Consider the following 19,782-nt stretch of genomic DNA (forward strand, 5'->3'; position numbering starts at 1 on the left):
CAAATTGGCTCTCGCACTTGCTGTGAAACCATGTGTTACAGTAAGTTAGGCTTACGTGTTTTCAGTGCTTTTTTACTTTATTTTTAGTGTGTTTGTTTATATATACAGTATATAACCCCTACCTGTTAACCATGACATTCAAAATGAGTTTGAAAGCAAAAAACCTTGCTACAAACCTTGCTAAAGGATGTAGTACTGACGATTGAGGGGAACATGAAAGTATAGGGTGGCACGGTGGCACAGTGGGTAGTGCTGCTGCCTCGCAGTTAAGAGACCTGGGTTCGTTTCCCGGATCTTCCCTGCGTGGAGTTTGCATGTTCTATCTGTGTCTGCGTGGGTTTCCTCCGGGTACTCCGGTTTCCTCCCATGGTCCAAAGACATGCAGGTTAGGTGCATTGGTGATCCTAAACTTTCCCTAGTGTGTGTGTGTCCTTTGGTGGGTTGGTACCCTGCCCAGGATTTGTTCCTGCCTTGCACCCTGTGTTGGCTGAGATTGGCTCCAGTAGACCCCTGTGACCCTGTGTTAGGATATAGCAGGTTGGATAATGGATGGATGAAGGTACAGTAAATGCAATTTTCATTTGATTACACAGTATATATTTTATTTATTGCTTTCATGTTTTAATTTATCATTTAGGGCATCCATCCATCCATTTTCCAACTCGCTATATCCTAACACAGGGTCACGGCACGGGGGTCTGCTGGAGCCAATCCTAGCCAGCATAGGGTGCAAGGCAGGAACAAAGCCTGGGCAGGGCACCAACCCACCAAAGGACACACACACACACACACACCTACTAGGGAAAATTTAGGATCACCAATGCACCTAACCTGCATGTCTTTGGACTGTGGGATGAAACCCATGCAGACACGGGGAGAACATGCAAACTTCACACAGGGAGGACCTGGAAAGTAAACCTGGGTCTCCTTACTACGAGGCAGCAGCGCTACCACTGCGCCACCCTATTTAGGGCATTTAATTGTTAACTGTTATTTTTACCTTATATTATGTGTATTTGTTGTTTTAAGTTTATCGAAATGGGTATTGTTTAGGGTCTGGGAAAGGATTAATTCACTTTCCATTATTTCTAATGGGGAAAATTGATTCGGACTTTGAACAATTCGGAGTTCAAACGACCTCCTGAAACAAATTAAGTTTGGAGTACGAAGCACATATGCACTTATGCTTTTTTAAATTATAGTTAATTTCCATTGAGCTTAGTTTATAAAATATTTCTCTAGTAAGTACAATAAATCAGAACCTTACTGTTAAAGCAGGAGAAATTCAGCTGTTTCTTACAGATATTATCATTCCATCTTCCATTTTTAAAAATCTCCACACATGCTTCATTACGATTAAAATTGTCTGGTTGTTTGGGTTCCCAGTTTTGAAATGTTATATTCCCTCCATCAGACCACTTCCAGGGGTTGTTGAACAGACCGATCCAAAATGAAGTGCCCTTGGCATTCCTTAGTATCTCCTCATTTTCGCTCTTATTTCTTATGCTGACCAGGTCTTTGTAGTGTACTTGACAGAAGTTCTGAGCTGTGCTCCAATTCATCTTCTCATTTATTAGGACAAATCTCTCACTAATGTTACTTGTTTCTGTGAAAACAGAACAAAGAAGAGGATAGTCTTCTTCACTTAATTACCAGACAGAAAGGTCATTTGTTTTTTGATCACATATGTTTGTCTTTATTGATTATACCAACAAAGCTGTAAATACAACTAAATTACTCATAACATGTTAGTTTTTGGTTTAAATTAAATGCTTTCAAAGTCACTTCAGTATTAATCATACTTAAAACAGATACATTACGCCTGTAGCACATGAATTCTTTACTGTCATGGCAGACTGAATCATTCCACGAGCCATCAGAATGGACAAAAGCACAGAAGAAATCTCTTTTCCAGTTTGTATATGTAACTTTATCCTGATTCGACCATTGCCACTGGTCACCATTACGATGCATCCCAATCCAGAATTCTTGCTTTTCTGATGTTTTTATGAGTAATTGATTTTTTTCTTCATTATCCACAGTTACCAGTTCTGAGTTTATATTCCTGCAGTAGTTCTGAGCCTTAAACCATGCCGTTTCATTGGCCACAGAGTTAAATTCTGCAACAATGTAGGACACAGATGAGGTGTACTCTAAAAAATGAAATATTCAAAAAATTACACCACAAGGCAATGGTTTTACCAGTTAATTTTAAAGATTACAGTCTTCTACACATTTTAAAGGAGCTCTTAGCATCACATAGTTCAGGCCTAGACAATTTAAGTTGTACTATTAAAATTTATTGATACATTTTTATTTTTATGTAAATGTTATGAATTCATTTCTATAGCATTATTGCATTTTCACCAAACAAGCATTAATGTATTTTACAATATAGTGCCTTAGCCATTAAAATATATCTGCATTTTGTTACATTTTCAAGTTAATGTTCAAATCTATTTTCAAGTGTACATAATAAATTGAAATTCTTGCATATCTCCCATAGAAATCTGACAGTATAATACTAATGACAGACAATAAATGAACAGCATAGATTAAATTTGACTCTATTACTAACTTATAATTTTGTATAGTCTGTCCAAAACACTGAGTCATCTTACACTGTGAAACACTAAACCCCCTTGTACTTTTAATAATTATTTCTGCATTCTGTTAGTGGCAGTCTGAATTGTATAGCATTTAGGAACTAGGCCATAATATACAAGGCTGCTGATTTAGTCCCTATTAGGGAATCCATTCCCAAATGGGTTTATTCATTCTCGGGAATTTGGGAATTCTGCATGTCATTCCCGGGAATCCTGGGCTCCCGTGAATGACACAGTGCACGGGCATCTCACATGTGAACTGTTTTAGAACAACTGACACTTATTTTTAATAAAACTACTGCAATATGTTGACAACAATAAAAGACTAACCTTAACTACAAGCAGTTCATGTTGTCATATAAGTACATGCATCTAGTTAGTTGCAGTAATAACAGCGTAGAAAGCACAACGTGTCGAGCGTGCGGTCGTCCAGGTAAGAGCGCACCTTCGTGCAGAGTACGCCAGCTGCTGAGAAAGCACACTCTGCTTCCACTGAAGTAGGCGGCACAGTCATCAGATACTGTTACACTTGTTCTAAACAACGGCCGCGCTTGCCGTTGCTCTGAAACACCGCCATTTCAGCTTTTACTGATGCATCCAGTTTCTTGTCATCATTCTGTAATGGCAAGTTTCTTGGCACAGCTAATGTGGACGCAACAGACTGACGCATTGCAATTTTAAGTTGCTGTTCAAAGCTGTTGTCTGATGAAGACACCAGTCTGTACTGTCAACAACAAGTGCCACAGACGTCAATGAACTCTTCCCCGTCCCGGCATTCGTGAGCTGCAGAGTGAAGACACCTCTCAGTCCACTGTGCTCAGTCTTAGTGGGAGCCAGGAGACTGACTGCTGCTGGTCTGTTGTTGACTGAATTAATGAGCAACACACTACACTGTGGGCCAAAAAGCCGTGCCACTTAATTATTTTCAATTATAACTCTGTTATTTCTTGATCGATTTTTACACTTTTACACGGTATATTTGCGAGCTTGGCCGTTCCTGTTCAGCAGTTTCATTCCCAGGAATGCGGGAATGAAAAACGTCTGGGAATCCCAGGCTCCCAATTATTGGATTGGACTCCCTAGTTGCTATATGTGGTTTCTTTACAACCACAAGAAAAGTCACTAAATATTAGTCCAATTGTGTGACAGTCTAGGTTGGCTCCACAATCCTTGTGACACATCTAGGAGCCACTTGAACTGTTGATAACGCACCTGAGAATGAGCCACAGTAAATCAGAACACACATAGTCAAATGGTTGTGTAAGTGTGCAGGTGCTTTTATTTTAAAACCAGACAAACAAGGATTCAAAAGCCCAATCTGCAAATTCAGTGCAGTGCTTGTCTATAAGTAAGTAAATAAATAAATAATCCTTCCATAAAGTCAAGTGATTTGTGGATGTTAAAAAAGGTCCAAAATCAAAAAATAAATGAGCCTTTAAAATGAGGTTAAAAACACATGGCAAGTAACAGTTCTATAAAAACTCACAAGCCCTGGTATAAACTTTTTAAAACTAATGTCTCCTCTGCTTACCCCTGATGGGATCCTGCAGCCAGAGGAGACATCCTCCTGACAGGCACAGAAACCTTTAAGATCCAGGCTTGGGAACATGCTGCCATCACAGGCTCCCAGCAGGGTGCCAAGCCAAGCCTTGCTGCTCCGACTCCTGCTGTCACTCTTCAGCCTTACGAGGGAACCCTCTAGAGAATGGGTCATAACAGCGACCTTAAGACTGTCAGTCGGAGTGATACTCTTCATGCACCCTCAAGTGCTGGCCATGCACACCTTCCAGGGGCTTTCTTTCTGGCTGACTGCCTACATTCTTTTCCATTGGCTCCCCTTTATTCCTGCCATTTTTTTTTCTTTCCATTCCATTTAACCTACGATCCTTCTCTGTCATTGTTCTTGTCTTTTTTTTTCTTTTCACTCACACAGTCTCCCTTCTTATCCCTCTGTGGGTACAACATCTCAATTACAAAAGTCAATGAGGCAAATGGAACTAATCATGCTGTCACGTGCAAACGAGATCAGCCCCAATCACCTCAATAAACATCCTGAGCTGCTTGCACATGTACTTCCATGAAGTTTTACAGTATTTAAAAACATGCAGTGCCACGGACCTCTCCCCTCACAAATTGATAAAACCTATACATTATGTCAGAGGCAGACCAAGGACTTAATTGGGATGATGCAACATTGAAATCCTTCACATCTTTTATTAACTCAAGTTACATAAAAGTTACATTTAATAATATGCTAAATGTAGAAGGCACTAATTTATCGAACCCAAATCCAAAATAATGGCAGTAAGACTAAATTATCGCAAAACAGTGTTTATTATACAGACTGAACAAACAAGGGACACATATAGTAAATATATAAAGTAGCCAAACCATAGATAAACAAAAGTAAATCCAAAATCTCTTGTCTCTCTTTGGACCTGCAAGGCAGGTCTTAAACCTCTGTTTAACAGGGGAGATGACTTACGCGCTTGAGATGAGGTACATTAAGTGGACAACACTCCCTATCAATTCCAGTCTCTTATTTTCTCTCTCTAACAAATGTCCTCTTTTCCTTCTGCTAGTATACAATATAACGTGTTCTTCTAATCCTTCTTAGTCCACATTGTCACACATGTGCGCATAGGGGGCAGCTGAAGGGCTCTAGTCACTGTATTTCTGCTGCTGCTCCAGGGTTGGCTTTGTGTCCTATTATGCCTTTTTTTCTTCTCCCTCTGCAGATAAAATGATTGATCGCTATAACACCTCTGACGACACTTCCGGTGTCTGTCCATCTACTTTTTCCCGCTGGAAGGACCCAAAGCCAGAGGCTCCACCATCTTTGGCAGTTTTACTGTGAACTCTGTAAAGATGTCCCTGTAATTATTGCATGTCTCTTCTTTGTTTTTTCAAACCAATTAAACAGGGTAACTAGGCTGATACCTCAACTCCTTATCATGGTTTTCTCCTTCTCTTACAACACTCAATATGCGTTTGACAAAGAGCAATCCTAGGGTAATTTCCAACCAAATACTCTAAATTACTTACTTGGCTGGGGTTGACCTTATAATTGCAGCAGGGACCCCAGGCTAGGGTCCCACATACAGTAGGTGGTCCTAGTGCCACTTCACCCCTTCTACAGTACAATAAAGTTGACACTGCTTCTTTCCTTGAGACTTATCTGTCATTAATTTCGTCAATGACCATTTTGGACTTCTGTATACCCAACAGCACAATAGGAATTTAAATGTTCTCTGCACCAGTTCTTAGCCTGGCATAAGCTCTTCAGCAGGCTTCCAACTGCCTAGGGCACGACCTTTAACAAAAGTCTTCAACACTAAATTCCAATGGTTTATAGTGCCAAGAAATCAAAAGAGAAAAACCAAGATTTTCTTAGGTAATACAAACAGTTCAGCATAGCTAAAGTTAAAGGAGATGCACAAGAAAGGAGACGCTTGCCTTACTGAAGCAAACATTTAATTGATCACTGAACATTTTGTTATGCCTCCAAGAACAGATCACTATGTGAGTTCTTAAAACACTGTAACTGCTGAAAACACTGGCAAAGCAAGATGCAACTAAACCAAGGAGCCTGAGCAATGAACCATAAGGTGCACCACACTGTGTGGCCAGAGATGTTTCTGACTCCTGTTCTCATTAGAATGTAGAAGTTGAGGTAGTTCAGGTATTTTAGTACTCTTGATTGGGCAGCTCTATGTAACACTGAAACCAACATGGCATTCTGTAATGTACTGTATATATATAAAAATGCTAAGGTCTGTCCGTCTGCCTCACAATTACTCTCAAACTACTGAGGTGAGAACCTTCACATTCCTCCTAATTGTAAGCTTACAACCTGACATCTTCTAGAAATTAAAAAAAAAATTAGCTTTAACAAGTATGTTTAGAACATACTGCATCAACACACTGATTGCAGACCTTGATGCTTTGAATGACTCTTAATAATACTGTAATAACCCAGGGGGTGTGAAAGATGGAGGAATGGAATTAGCCTCTTTAAGCTGATTACTGATAAATTGGCCTGAAAAAGACTGTTAGGCTTTTTCAGTACAGTACCAGTCCAGGTCCAGACCCTGAGGTTGCTACAATACTAATGGCAGGATTTGAGGAGGGTTAAGTCTAAGGATCTTCAGGTATTAATGGTCGAGGCCACAAAATTGACAATGCTTTAGTTAGAAACATTGTTATAAAAAGCTGTCTCTTCTTTTTGTTTTACAACATCAAAGAAATGTTGCAGTAGCTGTAGATATGTTGTTATCCTTTTAGGTAGACAGGAGACTATAGCAGGCAATGCCTGCACATCTCTTCATTTGCATGGATACAGTGTAGTGCTTGACACACTGCAAATTCAAGTTTTGCTTTTTGGAATTTTCAAAAATGATTTTTTTGGAGAATTTTCGATCCGTGGTTGGTTCAATTGGAACCCACAGAAATGATGGGCTGTTTTTTGTTTTATGTGTGAACTGTTTTACTTTGAATTTTAACAAAAACTTTTAAAAATGAAGATATTTTGTCTGTGGATTAATTTTAGCACGTCAGGCTTTTACTGAATCCCATTTTTATGCTAGAGCTGCTGAACTTTGATAATTTTGGAAAAACACAGCTACACGAGTCATTACCTAAAATTACAGATATTCAACAATGATGCAAAAAGTGCATGAATTAATACACTGAACAAAAATTCTCAATCCAGTAATCTAACAGAACCAAAAACTGAAGATATTTAATAATTAACTAAGATGCAACAAAATAAAATGAAATTAAAGTGATCAAAATACAAAATAAACACAAGAAAGACTAAGCCTAGGTGGATCCAAGACATCAGCCTGTCTAATTAATATGTGAAAATTGTATTTGAATAAAGTCTAATTGTAGAATACTCCAAAATCATGTGACTCAGTGATGCAGGTGCCCGATGATATTGTTCACAATTTGTTCTGACTCTGTAAGGACAGTCACGGAGAAGGTTAATGTCTCACAAGGATTGGAAAATGTTAGAGTCAGCAAGGTGTCAAACAACAAAGCAGGGGTCCAACAGCTAGCAAGTCAAAAGGGCCCCTGCAGGGTTGAGCTTCCATGCTCCAAAACTGTAGCACTGTAGCAAGCCAGGGGGGCTGCTCTCTGTCGTCCTGGGGGAGGTATTGCCTCGTGCTAGCTCCTTGCTTCAGTCTTTCCATTATGGAGGCGTTCTGGACAGATAAGAATCCCAGCTGTCCATTACATAAGTTTGAGTGACCTCAAACAATATGGCTGCTTGTGAAACATAAAAATCATATTGATTCCTTTTGAAAACAATGCACAAAATAAAGGAATGGAAACGTCATAATCATAGCAGTAATACTGTATATCTCCACAATAATAATAAAGTCCAAAGTACAAAAAAAAAGTGTGGAAATGTAATGACGTACATTAGGAGTGTGTGGCTGTCTGTAGGTATTAGTTAAAAAACAGTACACACAAGCTTCGGGTGGGCATATGTAAACATAAGTTTCAAATGTTACTGTGCTCTGTGCAAATCTGTTTTTTTCTGCTCACATGCACAGCTGACACATAGCCAGATTAAGCACATAGAACTACTGGGAAAACATTATGACATCTGTTAAGTCAGCATGGATTTGTATCCTCATTTAAGCACTGTTGCCTTGTTTGGATTGCATGTTCGCCTATGGGGGGCCCTGCATGTGAAGAAAGAGTATAAATCCTTGGAAACATTGCCCGGCACACCTTTGAGGCCAACAAAGGGATGGGAGATACCGTCATGTGTTCATGAAAATGCCTTCCAATGCACCGACAACACCGACAGACTCTACACCTTGGGGCCCAACTACCGCACCAGGTTATGTCATTGGCTTAATTCTTCTGATATGCAACTCCTGCGTTATTTCTTTCCGCCGTATCACTAGGGAGGGGTATCGCCTTTTATGTTATATCTGTATAGATCTGGGTTATGTAACATGCCAAAATTACAAAAGAACTCATTCCCAGGGAGCTAGTGCCCCCTGCTGGACACAGCATAGATGCATGTAGTACCATGAGCAAGTGCCCCTGAGGTGTTGATGGGGAGGTTGGCTGGATTTTGTTGCACGTGCAGATGAGCAAAGTTCATCCAGTTTCCTCATTAGTGTTCTGGGATTGAAATTAGCCATCTACGCCTGGTTAGGAATAAAAGGAGCCAGAGTAGGACAGATTGAGAGAGCCAGACAAGAAACAGATCAAGAAAAAAAAAAGAATGATGAGTTTGGAGGTTAAAAAGAAAGAAAACTAAAACCAAAAGTGACAGTGGGAAAAGAGGCAGGATTGTGGCTGAGCCTGTGCTGCTGTGGGAAGCTATATGTTTTACCTTGTTTGGCCATATCTTATTTACACAGAGCACACCACTCCTCACAGAGCTTTCATAATCTTTTCCTCTCTATTCCAGTGGTTTAATTTTTTGAAGACAGGACTTGTTTTTATGCACGTCTGTACGTATGTTGTAAAGACTAACTAAAGGAGGCTGGCAAGAGGAAAGTTATCTGCTCTTAAAATGTTCTATTTCCATACTCTGTTTATGATGAGTGACAAAGATGAGAGCTTAGTAAATATGTGTGCAATGTACATTTCTGAATTAAACCATGCATTCCACAAATTAATTTTATTGGTTATTGGCATCCACTCTTTGTTTGAAATTGTAATTGTTGTGAAAAAATATAGTAAAGTTTGCAGATACTACCTATCACTGGTAGATATTCTATTTTCCACAGAGAAGGTTAGAAAACTGTGCTGCTGCCTTGCAGTTAGGAGACCCAGGTTCACTTCCCGGGTCCTCCCTGTTTGGAATTTGCATGTTCTCCCTGTGTCTGCATGGGTTTCCCCCGGGTGCTCCGGTTTCCTCCCACAGTCCAAAGACATGCAGGTTAGGTACATTGGCGATCCTAAATTGTCCCTAGTGTGTGGGTGTGTGTGCCCTGTGGTGGGCTGGTGCCCTGCCCGGGGTTTGTTTCCTGCCTTGTGCCCTGTGTTGGCTGGGATTGGCTCCAGCAGACCCCCGTGACCCTGTAGTTAGGATATAGCGGGTTGGATAATGGATGGATGGATAGATATTCTAAAAAGATACAAACATTTTCTGAAGATATTTTTTTTTAATGGTATTAATTCTCCCAAATAAAAGGAGAAGAAGAACTAATAATTTTTCACTAACATTTAGCGTACACTTTTACCACCCTATTGTTGATATGAGTATAATGGTAATAGTGGTGTAGCATCAATTTTAATGTGCTAAAACCAAAATAATCTAATGTGATTTTGAATGAATAAAACTATTTTCAGTATGGAAATTAATTTCATATTTAATTGCTGTTACCGGTACCCTATTGGCGTGAGTCTAACACACTACATTGTATGACCATATTGTGAAAGAAACACATGAAGTTTGAGTTTTATTACATGTATGAAACTAGTATTTTAAATGGAACATAGACAATATGTTCTCCTCTGGTAAGACCTTCTTCCCACATATACTGCAACGTTTTTTCCTATCAAATTTGCAGTTACCTTATGCAAGTATTAAATATACATTTACCATTATCAACTGCAGAGATACTCCCTTTGTAAGTCTTGGTAGATGATGTGAAGAAGACAAACTCCAGCCCTGAGACAAAAGTGAAAAAGCTTACTTTATTATTATTATTATTATTATTATTATTATTATTATGGTCCTGACACTACTCAAGACTAAAAATAATTTTTTTCACAAATATAGTATATTATTTTCAACAAATACATAAATAAATACATAAAGACATTAAGGTTAATAATAAATAATTATAAAAATAACTAAGTCATGCAGTTTTAATATGATGTTAATATAACAGGTGGATAAAGATCTATTAAATTAAATGAAATAAATCAAATATTTAAGCATTATTGCACAACATTGAATTAATGAAAACATTCCAACACTCTTAGACCTTGTTACTTCTACACTGGACCACCCATTGTTGTGGCGAAAAATTTGTCACCAGAAGGCTTTTTACCTGAAAATGAAGGCTATTAGGACTTGAGATAGTTTTAGAGCTTTAGTGCAATAAAACAACACAAATAATAACACGGACTCAACCCAATACAGCCAAATTGAGCTGAGCCCCAAACAATTAAGCAATCGAAGTTTTTATAACAATTTCTTATCACTTTGACCTTGCTCAATTAGCTCATTCTGCACCTGTCTATACTGTCTATTGTTCATTTCTAGTTTCTGTTTTGCAAATTTTTGATTGGTTCTTCGACTGGGCAGATGTTCCTTCTTCCATATTTACTCTCTTATCAATTCCCTTTCCTTTGGCCTTCAAGCTATTTTATAATGATGGCTAAAAGCTAAGCTTTAATTAAAAGAAATATGGCATGTGCTTTTATTTAATCATTTACTTGGCAATCCTGACTTCCATTTCTATCTACACTAAGGCAAATGCTTATATATTTGTCTATATTTATTTATGCTATTCACGAATACACTAATTTCACTTTCATGCATTACATCATTGTAACCTTGTTTATAGCAAAAGCTTTTTGTTGCCTTTTTTGCTGATTAACCAATCCAGCTGGTTTCTTACATGCCTACCAGAGCCATTTTTTTCCTCTGTGGTATTGTTTCTTAACTTCCCAGCCTTGAACACAGGTGTTCTCCTTCTCCTTATCCTATCCTAAGTTAGTTTCTGCACATCATTTTTGTTCTTGTTCTGTTCCTTTTCCACACTAGCAATTCTGCTTCAAGCTTAAAAAATAATGCAATATAACTGATTTTTTAGTTAACTATTTGCTTGACCTATCTTATTTGCTTAACATTCTAATTTATGCTTAATCTAATGTTATAGAAGCTTTTAATTATTTTTTATGGCTATTTGTGTTAATATGCTATTTATTCTGATATATAAATGTTTCTCTTCAACATTCTATGACAATACTTCAAATTTAAGTTTGGACCCTGATTAACTCATTAACATTGAGTCCAATTTTCCAAGTTCTTCAAATGGACAGAAGTAGAGAATTGGAAGTGCTAACAATTCTGTAATTGGGAATTATTTGCTACATCTTCTTCATAATTAAGCCAGATGGTGTTGGGAATTTATATAATGTCTTTCAGAAAGGAAACCAAGTTTGATGTGCACTCTATATGTAGAAAGGGCAAACTTGTTGTGAGACATGTTTGTGTTAAGTTTTGAGGGTATTTGACTCTTACTATATTGGTAGCAGTGTTTAATTTCCTCTGGGCTTCAGTAAACACCAAACAGAGTTCAGTGTATATTGTTCAAACTATTCCATCAAACAGAGAACCTATAGTGCTGCCTACCAGGACAACATTTTTGTTTTTTCTGGCATTGGGAAAGACACCTCTGCTGCCTTGTGGCCATTATTCTCACTGTAAAAAGAAAGTTTACACATTAATCCTGCTCAGTATTTTTAGAGATTGAGGGAAGTTAGATATTTGGATTAGGTTTTGTCATGGAAAGTAAAACAAATGGATACAATTACCTACTATCCTTCCCTAGGTCTTTTGGATGCTGCCAAAGGTTAAAACCTTCCTTTCCCTGAGGATGGAACTCTTTAAAGTGATGTTATGAAAGGTATACTTATTGTTATGGTACAGAATCCTAGGGCAGATCTCACTTTTAAAACCTTTTACTTTGAGTCTCGGTTCAAGGGAATCCTTGGCCTTTAAATCGGCCAACTACCAGTTGTACTTCCATTATTTGCATTATTAATTCACCTTGGTCACTGATTATGCTCCCCTACAATAGAAGACCTTTTACAAGTACTCTAGCCGAAGTGTGAATAGGCGGGTTGTGTGGAGTACCGTGCCATGTCATGATTGTTACCATTATGCTATCTTGATAAGGAAGCTAAAATAAAGGCAACAGAGGCAGGGTGATTGTCTCAAAACAGGTGTCTGTGACATTCATATGCAGCTTTGAGGTCACCGACCTGAAAAATAAAAACTGACTCTGCACACAAACGTGTTTTTATCCCATTATTAATCCCATTATTCTCATTAACAGACTGACACCCTATTAATAATGAGATACAGAGTGCTCTCAGAGATGGAAACATTTACTTGAAAACTGATGAAACACAGAAAGCAGCAGTTTTTTTCCAGCAGTTAGTTAATAAGCTTTACCTTTTCAACAAAGGAAGCAAATGCACATCTAAGGTCAGAGAAGCATATTGGAAGGAGCGTAATAGGTACAGTATACAGTATGCTTAGTCATGACTTTAGATTTGAAGGCTGCAGTGTATTGCATAGAACCACTTATTTGGCACTCAGAATCTAATGATATGAATATATTTTGAAAAAGTGATGTTCATTAACATGGCATACTGCCTGTCATCTATCATCATTCTTCTGCTTGTCTGCTTTTAAATACTTAAGAGAGTTTTTCAGGCAATAATAAGAAAAGCTGATTCAGATACTGATTAAGTTAGGAGCCAACTTTTCCCATCATTCAGGTGGGCAGTGTATTTCACTTGCTAACGCCCTGGGGCCTTGTGTATAAAACCTTCTTACAGAAACATGCTTAAGCCTTTTCTTACACAGAGGTTGGGATTTCTGAAACTTACGAATGTTTTACCATCCATAAGTCCTACACAGACTTTTTTGGTGCCAGCATTTTACCAACCTCAGGTGGCAGAACAATGAAGTAACAGAAAATTACATTTCATCGCACATTTCAATGATGCATCAGTCACATTCTGATGTTCTTTTACTAATTATATCACACATAATTGATGTGTTCTCTCAATCATTACAGCTGTCTTCAGGGTAGATAACACCTAATGCATTCGCTTAATATTAATTGCTGTTAGTGTTTCTATTTTTTGGTATATACAGTCATATGAAAAAGTTTGGGAACCACCTCTTAATTCTTTGGATTTTTGTTTATAAATGGCTGAGCTTTCAAAGTAGCATCTGCATTTCAGCAGTGACATTAAGTTTATTGGATTAACAGAAAATATGCAATATGCATCATAACAAAATTAGACAGGTGCATAAATTTGGGCACCCCAACAGAGATATTACATCAATACTTAGTTGAGCCTCCTTTTGCAAATATAACAATCTCTAGACACATCCTATAGCCTTTGATGAGTGTCTGGATTCTGGATGGAGGTATTTTTGACCATTCTTCCATACAAAATCTCTCAGTTTAGTTAAATGTGATGTCTGCTGAGCCTGCTTCAAATCATCCCATAGATTTTCAATGATATTCAAGTCAGGGGACTCTGACGGCCTTTCCAGAACATTGTACTTCTCCCTCTGCATGAATGCCTTTGTAGATTTTGAACTGGGTTTGGGTCATTGTCTTGTTGGAATATCCAACCCCTGCGTAACTTCAACTTTGTGACTAATGCTTGAACATTATCCTGAAAAATGTGTTGATACTGGGTTGAATTCATCCAGCTCTCAACTTTAATAAGGGCCCCAGTCCCTGAACTAGCCACACAGCCCCACAGCATGATGGAACCTCCATCAAATTTGACAGTAGGTAGCAGGTGTTTTTTTGAATGTGGTGTTCTTCTTCCACCATGCAAAGCACTTTTTGCTATGACCAAATAACTACATTTTTGTCTCATCAGTCCAAAGCACTTTGTTCCAAAATGAATCTGGCTTGTCTAAATGAGCATTTGCATACAACAAGCGACTCTGTTTGTGGCGTGAGTGCAGAAAGGGCTTCTTTCTTATCACCCTTCCATACAGATGTTCTTTGTGCAAATTGCTCTGAATTGTAGAACGATGTACATTTAGTACATTACAGACAATTTGTAAAATATTTCTTTTAGGTACAGTAATAGTGTGTACACCACAAGAGAGGAGATACTGTATAATGAAACAACAACAGCAATAACATTAATTTATATAGCACATTTTCATACAAACAATGTAGCTCAAAGCACTAGATGCCAAAGAGAAAGTTACAGGAAAAGAAGAACAAATAAGATTAAGCAATAATATTAAAGATTAAGTGGTAAACAAAGAAAAAGAAAAAAGAATCTAAACAATCTTAAAAATAGATACATATCAACTAGAAGAGTAGCGTCCTTATATACAGTGTCATGATGTAAGTCTGTAAGGATGAGTCTAGTGATTAGGTCAGATGGCTGGGAGGACAGAAAAAAAACATAAAAAAACTCCAGTTAAGCTGGAGAAAAAAGCAAAATCTGTAGGATCCCAAGACCAAAAGACAGCCCAGCCCCCACTGGGCATTATATCTAATATAAATGTTCTTAAGTCAATATTCTTTTGTTTCCAAGCTTCATATGAGAGGACTTGATGAAGACAGTCTCCCAAAGGCACTCCCAACATGATCATGATAGAACAGACCATTAGTTCATTAAAAGGTAGATGGCAATGTTTGGACTCATTGGGTGGCAAACTACTGTACAGTGGCACAAAGGTTTGCTGTATTGTGATGGCTGGTGGAGTACTGTGCAGAAACATGGACACCATTAATGTAATGGTAATTCAAAGATGTTTGGTGTTGCACATTGAATGTAAAGAGAATGAGGTCCTCCCTGTGTGGAGAGAGCCTTGAGTAGTGAGAAAAGCGCTATTTAAATGTAAAGAATTATTATTATATGTATTGCAATATTGACCTTGTGGAAGACGAATGTTCTCTTCGTTCCCTTGTACTAATTCATGTCTAAGCAGTCAGCTTGTAGAAGCCTGCTTTGTTTTAGCAAACAGAAAAATGTTTGTGCAAAGGACTCAAGGTCTGAGCATTCCACACATGAGTCTGCCTTATCACGTTTTCCCTTAGCTTACATTTAAATGCCATAACAAAAGCAGCCAAGAAATTAAGTTGCATAAGGGACATTGAAGGGGCTCCAGGATTGTGTATAATAAAGTGTTGACTGTTACATTTTATAATGATATTAAATCACACATTCTAGGGGTATAAAACTGGACCCCACCCAACAGACGGGGTTCAGAAGAGCCCTGACGCTGTCATGTATATTTGATTGTCTGCTTTTCTGAAACTCTTCTCACCGTGACTCTGAAAATAAAGCTTCTTTATAACCGCACCTGCTGTCGGGTCTGAGTTTCGTCCACAGTTTTGGCGCCCAAACGTGGGGCAGGAGACGGCAGATGGCTCCTCGTGCAGGATCGTCCAGATGACCGTGGTGGAGCCGATTCCGGCCGGATCGGGTCCAGCTTCGGTAAATGTAGGATTGGCCTGCCTTGGGCGTTTCCTGCGTGGGGAGTCCCTGACCTCCTCCTAGCCGATACAAAGCACGACTTGATGGGCATTTCCATGCAGGTGGATGGAGTCACGGTGAGTAGATCGGGGGATTCCTGTTAGTTTGACTGGTGTGCTGGAAGTAATATGAATATAGAAGGAAAAGGAATAAAAAGCATATGCAAAATAAAGAATAAGAAAGCATACTGTATGGAAAATACATAGGAGGGTTCTAGGGGCTCACGGAAAGTGACTTTGGGACCCTACGGAAAACAGCACAATGTGAATGTTAGCTAGTCACCCTTGTGGAAAGGATTAGAAAAGGGGCGAGTGGCACGCTCCTATAATAATTTGAGGAACGGGGGTGAAAGGGCGTATTTAGAGAATGTGTGTCTAAATAAACGGGAGGTCGAGTTTTTCATCCGCTGTCTGGTCATACTCTTGTTTCAACGGGTTGCTAAGGTGACGGAGACTATACCCTGGCAGATTGATGCATACAAACCGTCTGATGAAGTGATCGGGGTAAAAACCTCCATATCCTGGACTCCACGGGGCGTATTGATGTAGGATTCTGCTGATGCGAATAAACGGACACGAAGTCACCTGAAGCTGTAATCCGGGAATAGGAGCGGACGGCGGGTGGAACGGGGTTTATCGAGGGCTGAGTCACTTTCTGCTGAGATCCTGCCACTCACTATGGGAAAAACAATCAGTAGCCAGTCAAACAGTCCCCCAAGAGTCCTAAAAACCTAATGTTAGAAGGATTATTTTCGGGGGATCACCAGGCTCTTAGTGCGCTGTCGGGATCGAAAGGCGGGTCCCCTAGAAAGCTCATTAAAAAAGAAGACAGGATTAAAAAAAAAAAAAAAAGCATGTAGGAGGTGGAATAAGGACAGTGGAGGTAGATGGCCAGTGGAAGGAACTGGAGATATGAATGAGATACAGGACATTAGAAAAATACTGTGCAGAAATACACAGGGTTGTTGTAATGGAGGTCCTTATCGGATGGATATGTATGACAGATGGGAAAAGACCGTACGTTGGAAGCGGCACAGAAACGGAATGAGCTTTTAGTTGCTGAACTTAAGAATAGAAAGGTAAAAGAAGAGCTGCTTATAGCTTTACAGAAAGTGCAGGCTGATACGGGATCCCAGTCTGAAGGAAGGAGGAAGAGGAGTGATAAAAAAAAAAAAAGACCCTTTATATCCCGTGCTCTCTTCCCCAACACGAGATTGACGGCCACTTGTTAGGGGCTATGGGAGGCTCTTCTAACTTGCATAAAAAGCCCTCCATTTCACAACGTACTAGAAGCAAGACCCTCAGAGATAAGTCCCCTGAAAACCTTACCCCGTTTAAGTCCCCAAAACCTTTAGCACCCACATTTTCATGCCCTTTAATTGAGGTCCCTAACCCCCGACACGATCCCACACTACCCCCAGGAAATGCTAACCCCACTACTGTAATGATACACCGTAACTGGGATATTCAAGAGCTGAAAGACGTAGTGTCCGAATTGCCTGATCGTAAGGTAATCGGTGGGTTGAAGTTTGTGGAACAGGTGCAGCAGCTAGATAATATGTACAAACCCGGTGCAGCCGAGTGGACCCAAGTGCTACGCAGAAAGATGGGCACTACTTGGGCTACTGTCAATCATGGGCAGCATAATGGAGAACAGTGGCAGTGGAATGAGGCATTGCCTCGTGGACAAAATAATGAGGGTCCTTTCCTTGCCCAATGGGAACCCGTGAAAACTGCAATAGCTGCAAAATATAAAAAGGGCACCGACTGATACCTTATTTCAGCTGCCAAACAAAAGAAAGATGAGACGGTAGATGAATGGGCACACCGCATTCAGGACTTGTTGACAAACCATTCTGGCTTAGACAGCCCAGATGACCGTAACAAGGCAGCAGTTCCTCCTTTTGTGTCAGGACTCAGAAGTGATATTCAAAATAAAGTACGCACGTCCTGTATTTGGATGGGAAAGTGCCACTTTTGATGAAGTTTAAAGACACGCGGAGCATGCTGAACGACAGACTAAACAAAAAGAGTCAGACACTCAGACCAAGTTAATTGCGGCACAAATGAATTATTATGCAGGTGGAGCTGCTCAGGCAGGGGCGAGGACGTGAAGGACGTGGATTTTCCGAGAACAGGGGCGAAGCCGGGGGAGAGGTCGTGGATTTTTCTTCCTAATGAATTCTTCGCCTGCTCAGCCGCCTCTCCCCTCAGATCAAGCACCTACACATCTTGCCTGTTACGATGGGACACTTCTGCCGCAATTGCCCACATCAGCTTCCTCCCCCGCCTTCCTTACCTGAACCTGAGGATATTCCTTTCACAGGGACCCCAGCCACTCTTTTCAGTTGCCTTTGCTCACTTGCCATGCGGACACAGATCCTTTATTGACTTTGCTGAATGGCACTGAAACTGCTTTTCTAGTCTGCCTCGAACGATACACTGACTGTACTTACTGCTTCTGGACAACCACATGTTTTGCTGGTGTCTAAACCTCTTCGGGTTCAGCTTCATTCAGTGGTTCCACTTTGATGCACCGGTTTTTGTTAAATTAGCTCTGCCCTGTTAATCTGTTAGGAAGGGATCTGATGACTAAGCTCTCCCTCTCTATTTCTCTAACCAACGAGGGTTTTACTATTCTATTCCTAAATTCCTGTGCCAAACCTCCCCACACTAAGCCCTCTTTGCAGCTCGGACCCTGAACATCTCCTCACACACCATTCTCCTTAAAGCCCTACACTCTTTTCCTTCATGTCTTTTCCCCACTTGCAAGTCCCCAACACCCTCCACTGCACTGCCCAGTACTTCCCTGCTGAAGTGGACACACCTTGGTTAGAATCTTTTCTCTTTCAGGTATAGCCCAGAGACCCTTCATATCCCTTGCATTTTTTCTCATGCAAACACAGCTGCTGCTGTCAGTGCACTTCACATATTCCCAAAGCGTTTTCTATTTAGGAGGTTCGGTTCCCCATGTTTTTCTTTAGCCAATTCTAGCACCGTTCACTGAGTTGAAATTGGGGATTGGGTGGAACAATGTTTCAATAGGACGGACTGGCTGCACGTTGTTCGGTATTTTGATACCTCAGATCATTTGATAACTAAAGTTGTGCTTCAAAATGATTTTTTAGTACATCGTGCATTGTGCCGTCTTTCCCTTTTTTCATTGCAAACCACCTCTCCCTCTTGGCTTTCCTCCCTTCCCGATGCACTTTGGTCCCAGGGGAAAAATGATTATGGAAGGATAGCACACTGTGAGCCACTGGTGATTTACCCAAAATCGTCCTTCCGCATCGCTCCCAGTATCCTCTGTCTCCAGCAGCAGAGGCTGGCATCTCCGCCGTACATTCCGATCTCGTGAAACGTGGAGCAATCATTCAAATTAAACACTCTCCAGTCAACTCCCCCATTTTACCTGTTTAAAAGGCTGACGGTTCATGGTGTTTTTGTTCAAGATCTTCGACACGTTAATTCTGCAGTTTTTCCTAGGGCACCTATTGTTACTAATCCTTCCACTATTCTTTCTACGATACCCTCGTCCGCCTGTTATTTCTCTGTTATTGACCTTGCTAACGCTTATTGTTGTATTCCTTTGCACCCCGACTCTCAATTCTGGTTTGCCTTTACTTTCCAAAACCGCCGTTGGACATGGACCGTTATGCCTCAGGGATATATTGTAGCCCTTGTGTATTGGACAAGCTCTTGCTCAAAATTTAAAAGGCTTTTGGCCGGAAAAAGACAGTGTATTGATACAGTATGTGGAATGTTGTGTAGTACTACGAAGCAGATTGTGCACGGATACTCAGCAATTGTTATTTTTAGCAGAAAATGGCCACAAAGTTTCTAAAACAAAACTGCAGTTATTCAAACAACTGTGAAATATTCAGGTCATGACATTTCTTGTGAAACAAGAGCTCTCTCTCTCTAGTGATCGTATA

The 19,782-nt window shown here is 39.9% G+C and overlaps 1 protein-coding gene across 3 annotated transcripts in view; it reads right to left on the minus strand.

Moving 5' to 3' along the window:
- Window positions 1-19,782, minus strand: part of LOC120539116 (macrophage mannose receptor 1-like) — a 74,059-nt gene that overhangs the window by 24,005 nt on the left and 30,272 nt on the right. The window contains exons 4-6 of one of the 3 annotated variants that reach the window (XM_039768889.1): window positions 10,183-10,251; window positions 1,845-2,153; window positions 1,268-1,606 (exon numbers count right to left, since the gene is read on the minus strand). In XM_039768889.1, the coding sequence (XP_039624823.1) occupies window positions 1,268-1,606; window positions 1,845-2,153; window positions 10,183-10,251 (717 nt within the window). Of the gene's footprint in view, window positions 1-1,267; window positions 1,607-1,802; window positions 2,154-10,182; window positions 10,252-19,782 lie in introns of all 3 variants that reach the window. The other 2 variants (XM_039768888.1, XM_039768887.1) reach the window with 2 other exon arrangements.

The sequence above is a fragment of the Polypterus senegalus genome, chromosome 11, assembly GCF_016835505.1.
Source record: "Polypterus senegalus isolate Bchr_013 chromosome 11, ASM1683550v1, whole genome shotgun sequence".
In the NCBI taxonomy this organism is placed as follows: domain Eukaryota; kingdom Metazoa; phylum Chordata; class Cladistia; order Polypteriformes; family Polypteridae; genus Polypterus; species Polypterus senegalus.